Raw genomic sequence first — 13,285 nt, 5'->3', positions numbered from 1 at the left:
GTTCTGCTACCGAGGGATGTTATTTCTACCTCCAACAGTGACTTTTCCTTGTGTACTGACACTCCCTGTTTCAAAACGATAAAGTCCAGAGTCGTCCTCACTGCAGCTTCGAATCGACAGGTTGTGAGAGGTTCCAGCTTTGGTTATTTTGACCTCAGAACTTGAGTTTAACTAGCACATTAAAGGTGAAAAGGAAACTTTATTTGTTTGTTACATTATCAAATATGCAAAAAAATCCCTTAAAAATATATTGTACTGCTTATAGTCCCAAACTACTTTAATTACTAAGTCAGGGAAAATATCAATCTCTATAGTTTTCATATTGTAAGTGTGTTGTTATCAAAGGGCTCTACAGTACCTGCTCTCCATCTTTGAACCAGGAGCTGTCGCAGTCAATGTCGATCTTCACTGTTAAGTCAACCGGATTTCCACGAAGAACATAGACGTCAGACAGCTTGCAGGTAATTACAGGCTCTGGGAAACATTGAAAATAAAGTTACTCTCCTCTGCTGCACGCAAATTAGTGTGCAGAAGCTTTCAGTTTATGACTACATATATACTGATAAAACGACACATTTACAATCCAATAAATCAATTACCTACACATATGCTTCAAATCCTTACTTATAAATAAACTTAAAAATAAAAATAGGTTCTGTAAATGTTACGTCAAAATCAATTCCCTACAATAAATAAAATCATAGTTCTTAACACTAAGAAAAAAAGTTAATGTAACTATATAGCATTCGTTTAAAGGTTTGTGAATTCTACCACTGTATAAAAAGTGAGACACTTTTACAAAATATGTCTTGACACATTCAAATAACCAACCTAGTGCAATGTTCAATTGTTACATTAGGGTGATCTGGTTAGATATACAAGACACACATCAAAAGCAAACATGATTACAAGCAGCAAACTGTGAAAGCTTTGTTAACAGAATAACAGTGAGCTCACAACTTTTTAAGAAGACATCTTAAATTAGTATAAGTAAGTATTATATATAAAAAATAAATCCATGTGTTATTTATTATTTCATTCCCTCTCAGTTCTAATTTTGCAGTCTAAATTAGAGAACATTTTTTAAATGTACACAACCAAGATGTTAAAGAGAATACAATAAATTGATTAGATATAAATGTGTTAACTTTGAAACTATATTTTGTTACTAGTGCAAACCGTAATTTTCTGCATGATTTAATGCAAACAATTAGTTTTTTTTTTTTAAATGTGTTACTTTTGTTCTTTCAGTATTCACTGTCTGGCATACCAGCTCCTGCATCTGCGAGTGGTGGGTCACGTCTTTTATCGACAATGTCTTCTTCAGCTGAGCGGCATAACAATAATAATATTAGTACAGTAGGTCTATTAAACTCAATTTCAAAAAATGACTCCTTCGAATTTCATATGCTCGGCTGTGTCTCTCTTACCACTTCCAGAGTCTCCAGCTGGTGCTGGTGATGTTTTGTCTGAATGTCCTATCAGCGATCACAGACATTAAAACATTGTATCCAACATTTGAGTTTTTTCATTAATTAATTTCATTTAGACACATAAAGCTTGTTATGTTTTAGGGTCATAGTCTTTAGAATGTTTTAGTGCATTTTCGACAGATCATTTACACTTACTCTTCTTTTCCGCAGCTTGCCATAGCAACAAACATAAACATTTGCACGCTTTGTTAAAATAATTTATTTAATTAGTCTTTTTAATACATATGTTAATATCTTCTTACAGTATTCACTATCTGGCATACCAACTCCCACATCCTCTACTGGATCGAGTCTTTCAGCGCAAGTGGCTTTTTCAGCTGAGCAGTCTGACAGCAATAACATTAGTAAGTCAATTTAACTTGATATTGTAAATTTACTGATTATTTTTGAACGACTGTTGTGTGTCTTACCACTTCCCGACTCTCCAGCTGGTGCTGGTGATGTTTTGACAGAATGACCTAAAGAACATTTGAGATTTGTACCTTTTAATTTGTGTTCATGAATGTTGTAACACAGGAAACTTTCTACAAATCTCGTACAGTCATAATTACTCCTTACCATATTGCAAAGCATACCCCTGTGGCAAACTATATTCAATGTTTTTGTAATTACAGCAGGCCATAGGCTTGTGGAGCTGGCTGATTCTAGGATATGCTCCTTTGAAAATTGTCTTTTTATAGTTTTCAAACAGTGTTGTGGGCTTGAGAGAGAGGGGTTGATTTTTGATCCATTTCAAGTAGTTACATTTCTTCATGTTTTATTGTGTCGCAGAGACCTTACTTTTGAATGTAAAGATCATGTCTGTATGAATAACTTTCAACAGGTCTGCACATACACAGGCACTAAAGTAATAATAGCATTAATATAAGAACAAACATAATACTGACACCGATCAGCTATCACTAGCAATATTGAGTTAATTAATACAAAAATACAAAATAAAGCGTGCTTTAAAAACTAGGAAAAAAAAGTAAAGAAATTGAGCTAAAACATCCGTAAGCTACAGTGTGGTGTGGTTGCTAAAGGGAAAACCTTATATCTCATAAAGCGAATGGATGCAAGCTTTAGAGAGTAAGTTGTAACGAGGTATACCAAATCTGCATCTATTCATCCGTGTTGCAGTATTTAGTTCATTTGAGCATTTCTCAGTACACTAAAGACCACAGTATACAGCTATGTAGAAACAAGACATGCTTAGCATATTGGCAGTTAATCTAAATGAGCTAAATACAATCAGGCAAAACCTGACCTTAAGGAGACAGGCAATCACATAATGAGCAGACAACACAACAGAAAAAAAAAAGCCAAAACATTACAGTGACCTCAGCAACGGAGTAAACAACTTTGCGAAACAGATTTTATATGTCGAAGTATATCAGGATTAGAACCCTTTTACGGGAGTTTTGTATTTCAAAATGCCATGAATGTTCATATTGCATGCAGGGGTTGTCACAGACATTCAGGCTTCTTACCAGGTTTTACTTCCTCTACCACGGGTGGATCTGGTTCCTTCACGATTTCTATCAACCATCAAAACTAGTTAGTGGTTGCCATATCAACAAATGATGATCACAGCAAGTGTTATATGCAAATGTCTACAGCAAATGCGCCCATTATTGTAATTCCCTGAGACCATTTCAACTTCTCAAATTATTTCAACTAAAATGAAATACAAATGCTGTTTCTGCGAAAGGTACCATTTTGTGAAATAAAGATATTGCAATTAATGAAGATGAAAAATAAATAACAGAAAGGAAACACACAGAGACTAAGCCTACAATTCAAGATTTCTAACATGGCGCCCATGTTTGTGAATTCAACACTGATTTCCATAAACCTTGTGGTCAGCTTTCTTACCCGGGTCTTTGGGTGCCTCAGGTTCAGGCTCTGGTTCAGGTGCAGGTGGAGGTGGAGGTGCAGCAGCTTTAATCTGTTCTTTTATTTCCTCTCTGTCCTTTACTAATTTCGTCTGCTGCTCTTCGGCTAACTTCTTCAGGTCCATCCCTGATCCTCCTGCCTTTGTTGTTTTCCTTACTGATTTCTTTCCCTTTTGAGCATCTTTATCGGCTGAATTAAAAAAGAAATAATATAGATCTGCTGTTAGTTTGACCTTGAAATGCCATACTATGATATGAAAAGCAATAATAGACAGGATACATCAGGCATCTTATTCTTTCTTGTTATTATTCCACTAAAAACTATTAGCGTTATTCAATATTATGAAGAGTTCGGTGATGTATAATACCTTACCTTCAACAACAAGCCAGGCATTGCAAGACTTGATTCCCGCGCAGACTGAATAAATTCCTTTGTCTACAATCATGCAGTCTTTGACCACCAGTGTGTGAATGAGCTTGTCATCTGAAACCAGGATATCATATTTATCCCCCTGTTCCAGTGGCAAATTCTTGCCAAACCACAATGTCTTGGAGAAGGGATTTGACAGGACACACTCAAAAACAGCATCTTGTCTCTCTACTGCCTTCACTTCCTGAATTTTCAACAAGAAATCCACCATGGGGACTGAAAAACAAGAAGCAAAGTATTTTAGATTAAAACTCTTACGTTAAATCTGCCTAATTAAAACGTTTCAATCATGGCTATTTCAAGGGAAACATCAAACACAGTTGTCTTCCTTTGTTTTAATTAGGGATACAAATGTGTTGTGTGTGAAACTTACTTTTAAAATCTGTGGAAAACATATTCACCCCCTCTACATCCAACTGGTACAGTCCAGCATCGTCTGGCAAAAGGTCCTTCATGCTGAAAATAAACTTTCTCCCCACTTGTTTGAGGGTGTGCTTCATCTGTTCTCCCATGTCCTTTGTGTACGGAATCATTACGCCATCCTGCGGGGCAAATATACGATTAACATAATATCCTTTTGGAATGCTTTAAAAAGAGTTGTGCTTGATAACGTATTTTTGTAGGCTGACCCGGAAGTTAGCACAAGGCAAAAACTAGCACCAGCCAAAATGCAAGGGGATTCTTCCATAGGATTTGGAAAATTGCAGAAAATAAGATCCATGGCAAAAACAAGTTTATCATACTTACACGTTTTGTACAGCATATTAACTGCCGATATTTCAATCGTAAATGCAATCGCCGCAGTAAAAAGCTCACGTAGGCTATGAACAAGACTTCACTGCAACACCACTAAGCTTAAGGCTTAAGGCTGACTCGCTGTCATGGTGTCAAGTAGTCTCATTTAGGAACTTGTTAGCAACAGCCGTGTTGTCAAGTCACATAAAAGCTCCCACCATTCACAAATGGTGTATTTACTGACACATTTTATGTCGTATAACAAAACATGAAATTCTCATTTAAGGTTTCGAAGCAAACACTTCCAAAAGAACGTTGAATTTGAGACCGGAAGTGGTAACATGCTAACTTATTTCCAGGTCTTATACTCTTTCCAGCACCACTCTATTGTGTCTCTAAAACATAGCTGTAAGAAATGTCCCTTTTTGACTTAAAATGGAAAGCATCATCGGACTTCATCAACAACCATAAGCTTTATACATATTCCTGTGCTGTAAATATCCTAGTAAGAAATAGTCTACTGTCAGATTTGTCCAATGATGTTGGTCCATCTGTTTAATTATCAATGAGTTATTACAGCAACATATTTGATTCATCTTTACAAGTTTTGGCCAGATTGCTGTTTAATAATTGGATGAATAATTCCTTAATTCCTTTAGAGTATGGCTTCTAGGATTCATAGATTTGCTGTGAGAGTTTGAATTTGTTTACACACTAACCTTGTATATGAATACGGAGCTGCTTGGATCAATAAGGTCCATATCTATCTCAAAGGATGCAGAAGATTCTGAACTGAACTGCATTGGTTTCAGGTTGGACAAGCTTTTGACGAACTGGAACAAAAACAAAATGAAAAATTAACATGGTCACAGAATTGCTTCATATGCAATTTTGTAATGTAACTACACAGCTTCAAACTCCTTGATCAGAAAATAAATAAATAACAACACCAAAACAAACCTCAGCTTGTTCTTCCTCCCTTTCTTTCTTAATTTCATTAAGCTTCTTGAGCATCCAGCGAAAGTCAGTTATTCCAAACTCTGCACAAACCGCCTCATAGTCCTTCTTTTTAGCGCTAAGTAAAAGCTCCCAAAATCTAGGATCGATCTCCCCATCTTTTCTCTCAGGTTGTTCAGATTTCGGAAGGACCTTACTGGAAATTAAAATGAGGGGGGCGTTTAGTTAAAAAAAAAAAAAAACTCTACTGTACACAGAAGACCTATAACACACGTCATACAACCTTTTCCTTTTGAGTACATTCTTAAAATTCCCATTGATGGCCTCAGCTGCTGGTTTCTGGGCAGCGTTCTTATTGAAACCAACTGAAAGCAGGAAAGAGGGTGACCACGTTATTAATACAATCATATAATTAGTCATTATACTACTGGAACTGCAGGGCGATACATTACACTCAAGGGTATAAAGTAATAAACTGTCCAAATTGAATTCCAAGTGTACTCAATTTGTAGTACACTAAATAGAGTCCCTGTGTAATTTTCCAGAATGAATGACTCTCACATACTACTTGATACACTATGATGAAAACAGGCAGTGCTCACCTTCTATCACATTCAGGACAACTGTGACCACGGCTTGACCAAATTCATTTTTAGCAAAGCATTTATAGGTATCAGCCTGATCCGGCATAACATTTGGCATCTGGAAGATATAATACATGCTTCAAATACAAGACTCTTTAGGGGAAATGTGTATTATACTGTACAGTGATTACCATTCTGTTTGTCTTTTGTTATGTAACCAAAAAGAAATCAGAGCAAACCAAATATCCATTGATAATGAATTTTGGTTTCCTGGATCCTTTTTGGTAGATTTTAGCCTATGCTTTTATGGTTTGTGCTCACACATCAAGTCATGTCAGACTTTCACAGCTACTGTATGTCAAATGGATTTTTTTTAACCAAACTGTCCTTCGCTGATTTGCAGAATCCAATTAATAGGGCTATACATAGATATGTTTCCCTTTGTGAGAACGTGAGCATGACAGACTAATGATGTTGAAAAATTAAAGGCTTTGCACACTGCTTGATTTGTAGATGGCCTCCTGATGCGTCGCCGCATACCTTTTATTTTACATTTCAATCTCAAACAGCTGTCAGTTGAAAGGTCCTCTGTTTTTTTTATTTTTGTGAAACATATCTTTTTCAGTGTGCTCCTCTCAGGATGAGTGAAATCACCTTATTATAGAAAAAGTAATTGTCAAAGCAAAAGAAGACTGGATGGCACTGACATGATCAAAATAGCTTCCTCTTTTTCCCCTCTCTTCCTCTCTTTCTATTAATCATTTGCTATTTTTAACGCCCCTCTTACATCTTTATTTTGCTGTATAGTATTCCTGAAATTTGAAAACCCATTTTACTTGCCTCAAATGTATGGTCATTAGTATTGGGGTCGTATTTAGTTTGATATCTTGCTGTGTCAGACACATCTCCATTATTTCTGCTCCATGTTACTGTCGGCTGTGGGTCTCCAGTGACAATTGCTTTAAAATAAGCAAATTTGCCTGAAAAAAAAGACAAACAAGGTTGAATCATAAAATAAATTATACATCTGCAAATATACAGATGCATAAGTCGCAGATCTAATTCATGTACAGATTCAGGAAAATTCCCCTCCTTATATTTTGAGATATACATTTTTAATATAATTATTGTACTATCAGTCCTACCCTCTTGGATGGTCAAAGCAATTGGTTTGCGGGTGAAGTCTGGATGGGTCTTTCCCTCTGGCAGCTCCTCGATATACTGTGTTATCATCACCCCAGGGACTCTAGATTTTTTCTTGATCCCCACTGTCAGATTTGCAAAATGAAATGTCAGTGACAACGCATTTGACACTCAAAAAGGGAACAGAATGAAAAACATGATCAAATCCAACCTTCAAAATCTATTGATGTTTTGTAATGAGGTCATCACCCTTTTCCCAAACATGCTGAAGCCCCTTCTAATATATAATGTATTGGAATGTTTTGTGTTACTCGCTTTATCAGTTTATCATTCAGAGATATACGTACGTTGCTCTGGTGTATATACTTTAATATTCAATACATTTCAATAACTTTATCCTGTCATCCGTGAATCCATGCCCAAAATTCAACCTGAGAACAGATATGCAGTGATGCACCCACATATCTAAGCGTACATATGTATGCATGTACGGTTTATAAATAACTGATTGTATATCAGTTCTTCATGCCTTCATGAGCAGTCAGGGGGGAAACAGATAGCTGACAGCTTATCTGTTGTCTCCTAACCTACCTTCTCTATTCAAATCTGCATCAGGATCTGATAAGGCAAAAGTTAAAGAGCATATACATCACATGTCAGAATGGAAATAACTTTTTATTATAGATAACACTCAAGCTCAAAGGTTACAAAGTTATACAATGGGATGTGTGTGCTGTTACTTATCAATGCACACAAACAAATATGATAAATATCTGGTTCACAGGTGCACTGGATTAGTAACCCTGTTGAGTTGCTCTGCTCCTCCAGTGTACACAGTGTTATGATCAGTGTGTATATCTAACTACTTTACTGTTAGACCTTCATATACTCTTGAAGAGTTTAAATATAGTTGCTAATGGACACATTGCAGCCTTAACGTTTTTCTGAATAAAGTCTGTGATTGGAGTAGAATCACAGGGAAAGGCTCCTGAAGTCTTTATGACTGAGATGTAGCCTTTAAATCAAATCAAACTTTATTTTTAAAGTATTTTTCCCGCACAAAGGGTGACAGAAAGTGCTTCACAAACCAAAACCAAAAAAGAAGAATTCAATAAAAAAAGAAATACTACCCTAACCTCCAAGGTAAAAACATAGTAAGACATAACTTTAAGCCCTGCAAATAGGAAGTAACTTACGTTTCGAGACATCATACAGACATAGAAAATAAGCAAACAGTGTGAACCTTTCTTAGATGTATTAGTAGATCTCCTCGCCAACCTCATTCTATCAGTTCTGTTAGACTCTGATCTGGGAATATGTCATTTTATTACTTAGTCGAGAATGTTGGAAATCAATCTCACTGAAACCTGTCACCGCTGTGCTTCTAATCATCAGAGTTAGGAGGAAAAGAAAAAAGTACATTTGATAGAAGACGTTTCTCCTGTATAAAATGTGATGCATACCTTGGCCAGTGGCCGACGCATCCGCCACTTTAGATCTTTTGAACATCTTGAGTCCTTTGGTTCCTCGAGAGATTCAGCAAGATTTTCTCAACTGCAATAGATAATAGAAGCGATTAAAGTCAATGTGGCAAGTCTCATTGACAACATCACCATTAATAATTGACTGGCAGCCTCCAGGAGTTATTTTGCTTTAAAGTTGCTGTTGTTGTTGGAAGAGAGTGTATTTGTTTAGGTATTCAGCTTCAGCAGCAGAAGCCCTGCCTGGCAGTCACAATTGATGTCAAGGAATATTTGTTGACGTTGAACAACTCTAGACTTTGTGAGGTTTGACTTACACTGATTCCCGATCATCTTATGCATAATAATTCAGTGTTTGGCTGAATTTGCAAATGTACTCTTCCAGTTCTTAGTCGGGATATTGGGGATACAATAGAAACATCAAATTCCTTTGAGTTATACTTGGATTAGTTACATTTTATTTTGTTTTTTGTTAATTGTTAAGATAAGCAACAACCTGGAGAGACTTATAAGGGAAACGCATACATTCAATAAAGTTAAGAACGTACAGTAACAGCTTCTCTAAAACAGGAATTAAGATTACTAATTAAACGGGGAAGCAAATGTTTAACCTGTCAAAAATGTTTTTTTTATTGCACTGGCTAACATTTAGCTTTGGCCTTCATTCATCTGCTGACTCAGACTACAGTAAAATACTCAAAACATGATCATCTGTGGCCGCACGCCATGCAGCTGCTTTTTCAATACTGTGTTATCAAATTTCCCAACATTTAAATCCTCTTTAAATTTGACTGGAGTCTAGTATTTCTTCAACATCGTGATTTGTAATTTCTTACCAGGCTTGAAATGGATACTTCTGATTTGTTTTCAGTCAGCGTATAACTAGTCTGTCTTTCTTGATGTAAACTTGGGCTGTAAACTGTTCTTTATTTGTATAATAAAAATATACAATAGTTTTAATCAAGCATTGCTTCACTTCCTGAGTAATTTCTTCTTTTTCTGCCAAAATGCAAAACCTTAGGAAAAGTCACAGTTAATAGAATCCAAAATTCCTCTTTAACTTTTCTTCATGTAATTTCTGATGTCATTTTAAACGGCAGCATGAGGGAGTGATGTTCAAGGATGAATTGTTTATTAATTCATTATTTTTTATGATCCGTCAGATCCAGTCGCAGCAGGGGTCTCTACTAGGATATAGCAATCTTTACTACCACCCACATGGTAGGTAGGATGACAAATGTCACTTCACTAAAATAGACTGATGGAACATTAATTGTGAATGAGTCAGTCTAGTGTTTTCTGTTGGTTACCATTTCTGGTTCAAACATTTTAAGAAAGGTAGCGTTACATAATTATGTTCTATGAAGAAGGAATAGTATCCTTCAGTACATCAAACATTTTTAAAAACCTTAAAGGTGGGGTGGGTCATTTTGGAGAAACCAGCTCGAGTGCGCTCGAATTTGAAAATACACAGCCGAAAAAAATCTGCCACTTCCTTACAGAGCCCCTCCTCCAACACACACGAATGCGCACATGACCAATGAGGGCACGAGATAAGTTTGTGCACAGATGGAAGGCTGACAGGCAGGTAGGCCAGTTACTTTAGCCGGCTAAAATGATTGGTCGTGCTTTTTACAGCACTACGGCTGATGACCTTTTTTGATGGATTTTTTGTCAAAGCACTTCAGATATTCATTCCTAACGGGATGTTAAGAGCATTCCATGGAAGATAACAAAAAGTGTATCTCGAGCCGGTTTCTCAAACTTACCTACCCCACCTTTAAGGATACACACAATCTGTTTTGATGAGTCATTGCTATTAGCCAGCCTGTCTGCCGGGACAATCATGTTTACATCGTTAGGAATGTCAATCAATATAGTAGACCTCCCAATAGAGAATAAAAAAAAGGCTTTGTCTGGGTCGAGCAGCAGTTAACTGCTTGAATTATCATGTTTTCAAAACCATTCTCTATTGCATGACTCATAAATATAGTGTATATTCAAATGCAAGTTTAGTTAAAGACAACAGGCAGAGCATTGCCTGGACCAAGAAAAATATTTTCCTGATTCAACTACAAGCTTTTCCTGTTATTCCATGTACTCTTTCTTCTCCTAGCTTTTTGGATAATAGCTTTGGTGGGAAGAAGCTCACATTTCCAAATATTGATTGTAAAACGCACCGATGGCTAACATCAACACCACACACACAGGCACTAATAGAGTTATACTATAGATTTGATTGCAAACTGATTAAAACAATCCTATTATGTATCCATAGCAACGTGAGTATACTCTTCTATCTTTAAGATTATTTTGAGTCATCATTTCGAAACATTTCTGTCCTAACAGCAAATATTGCTGATGCTGTCTTAACTCGGTGGCTCTTTGTTCTGAAACAATTCTCCTTGTCACAATAGCCGGTAAACTACCCGCCCTACTGATCTGCAAAATAGGCTGTGAATTCCAACTGGATCAACATTAGAGGTAAAGCATGACAGGGCTGAACTGAGCATGAGTTATGAATCTATGATTTAACAGCAGAGCAGGGTGTGAACAGCAGCCACTTTAAGCTCCTCATACCTCAGTGAATAGAAAAGACACACACCTGACTGAGGTCAGTGTGTGACCTGTACTGTATAATACTTACTGCAGCTTCCTGCTAACCATTTCAGAACTAAACCTTGAATTCAATCTAAAGTATTCAACTGAACATCTTTCCAATACATGACTTCATAAAATATGAAATAAAATAAATAATAAAATAAAATATCCTACCACATTATTGCCGCCGTTTCATAAAGCTTTTGTTGAATTCAACGGAATTGAGGCCGGTTAATTGAATAGGTACATCACGTTTAAGAAAAGAGGGCCTTTAATTGACATCCGTACAATTTAAAATAAATGAATTGAACAATGACATGAGATTTCCCAGCGTAATTTATTGTTTTACAAAACTGTTGGCGCTGTGGCCACAGTGTTGACCTTTCATTTCTGACATGTTTGACCTCTCTCATGTAAAGTATTTGTACAAATCTAGCATCACCCAGTAAATGCGTGTGATATTTTCGTGTGTCGGTGGTCCACGGCTGTTGGAAGATGAGAAAACTGGATTGACACCCGATATGTCACATGCCACATAAACCTGCGAACATCCCATCTTGAACATCTTAATATGCTTGTAAATCACTGTTGACATTATGACTGAGTCGTAATGAGTGAACCTGCTCAGTAAAGCAAGTTCGAACATATATATACCTCATGACTATTTTTAATGGCATGACTAAATGTTGCATATGTTTTTTATCCACACATTGCCCTTTTAAATGCTGATGTGAGAAATTGAAGATAAAGTTGAAGAAGATTTCTCCTGCTCAGCAAAAAGGTAGTTGCTCTTACAGTAAGCTTTAAGACTGTTCCAATCTTTGGTTTGTGTTGCATTCAACTTTAGACATAAGCCAACAGCTTCCTCGCTGCAAGAGTCTTTTTATGGGGTTCATGTGGCCTGTGCTGCACGCCACTGTTAACGCTACCAGCTGCTCATGTGACCAGTGCTGGAGTAAAGCATGTGGCCCATAGTCTGAGAGCATCATAAAGATTATTCAAAGCAAGACCATACCAAGGCCATTTACAGAAAGATATGACTATCTAAGGAGTTGAAGTTGATGCATGCATGTGCCGTGACAGGTTTGCTTAATCTGGGTCATTACGTAGCTCTCTTTTCTTCTTAGTGTTAGAAAGATTTTATGGATCTTATTTTATTGAAACATAAAGCTGGACCTGGGCAATGTTGTATTAAATAAAAAGATAGCTAGGAGTTTTGAAAAGGAGGATGATGCTCCTAAAAAGTAGGGATTTTTAAGCTGTCACAGCCAGGATAAGCAGTGAAAGACTGTACTTGTTAATGTCTTTTTTACTGCTTATGTGTGAATTATCTCACTTTATATATATATATATATATATATATATGTGGTGGAATGCGAATATAGAATTATGAATATGAATGCATCCTTTTCATTTCTCAACTTGATAAAAAGTTACCACACCAAACTAAGCAGTTAATTTAAACTGTTGTAAGAAGCCACTGTTGATATTTGAATAGTACATTAGCATATATTTGCATTTCTAAACTTAACCTTATGACATCTGATTTAAATTTGCACACAGTTTATACCTAACACTCATACAAAATGCACACATTTAAGTAAGCGTTCATGCTGCAAAATCTGAAAGCAATATGACCAAGCATTTATATAACATAAATCATGACTGATGAACGAAAGCTGAAACTGTACCAATTGGAATAGGTAACCAATTTAATAAAATAGGGCTGCAAATGTTTAAAGGCAACACCTTACACACTACAGTAGGCCACATTTCCTCAATGTTATCTTTGGATTTAAAAGTCGATAAACCAGAGGATTAGTTTAGTTTTCAAAACTATAGCCAATTCTGAATTCTTAACACCTCCATCTGAGAGTGGTGCTGTAAAACGATGAGTGATGCCCTTACCTCAGTACTCCTGTGATCCTTGAGTGGTGCTGCTTCCCGGTCTGATTATGGGAGTGTTGCCTCCCTGGTCTTTAAG

The 13,285-nt window shown here is 36.5% G+C and overlaps 1 protein-coding gene across 1 annotated transcript in view; it reads right to left on the bottom strand.

Moving 5' to 3' along the window:
• igfn1.4 (immunoglobulin like and fibronectin type III domain containing 1, tandem duplicate 4) overlaps positions 1-13,285 on the bottom strand; it is an 18,286-nt gene extending 5,001 nt beyond the window's left edge. The window contains exons 1-14 of the mRNA XM_079682974.1: positions 13,210-13,285; positions 8,683-8,773; positions 7,222-7,344; positions 6,917-7,056; positions 6,095-6,194; positions 5,776-5,857; positions 5,496-5,688; positions 5,255-5,368; positions 4,174-4,342; positions 3,744-4,016; positions 3,351-3,560; positions 2,966-3,013; positions 359-474; positions 30-171 (exon numbers count right to left, since the gene is read on the bottom strand). Coding sequence (XP_079539100.1) covers positions 30-171; positions 359-474; positions 2,966-3,013; positions 3,351-3,560; positions 3,744-4,016; positions 4,174-4,342; positions 5,255-5,368; positions 5,496-5,688; positions 5,776-5,857; positions 6,095-6,194; positions 6,917-7,056; positions 7,222-7,344; positions 8,683-8,728 — 1,756 coding nt within the window. The 5' untranslated portion in view covers positions 8,729-8,773; positions 13,210-13,285. The remainder of the gene's footprint in view (positions 1-29; positions 172-358; positions 475-2,965; positions 3,014-3,350; positions 3,561-3,743; positions 4,017-4,173; positions 4,343-5,254; positions 5,369-5,495; positions 5,689-5,775; positions 5,858-6,094; positions 6,195-6,916; positions 7,057-7,221; positions 7,345-8,682; positions 8,774-13,209) is intronic.

This window comes from Notothenia rossii (assembly GCF_949606895.1).
Source record: "Notothenia rossii genome assembly, chromosome: 5".
Lineage (NCBI taxonomy): Eukaryota > Metazoa > Chordata > Actinopteri > Perciformes > Nototheniidae > Notothenia > Notothenia rossii.
Note: the sequence above shows the minus strand (reverse complement) of the source record. Positions and strands in the feature narration are given on the sequence as shown.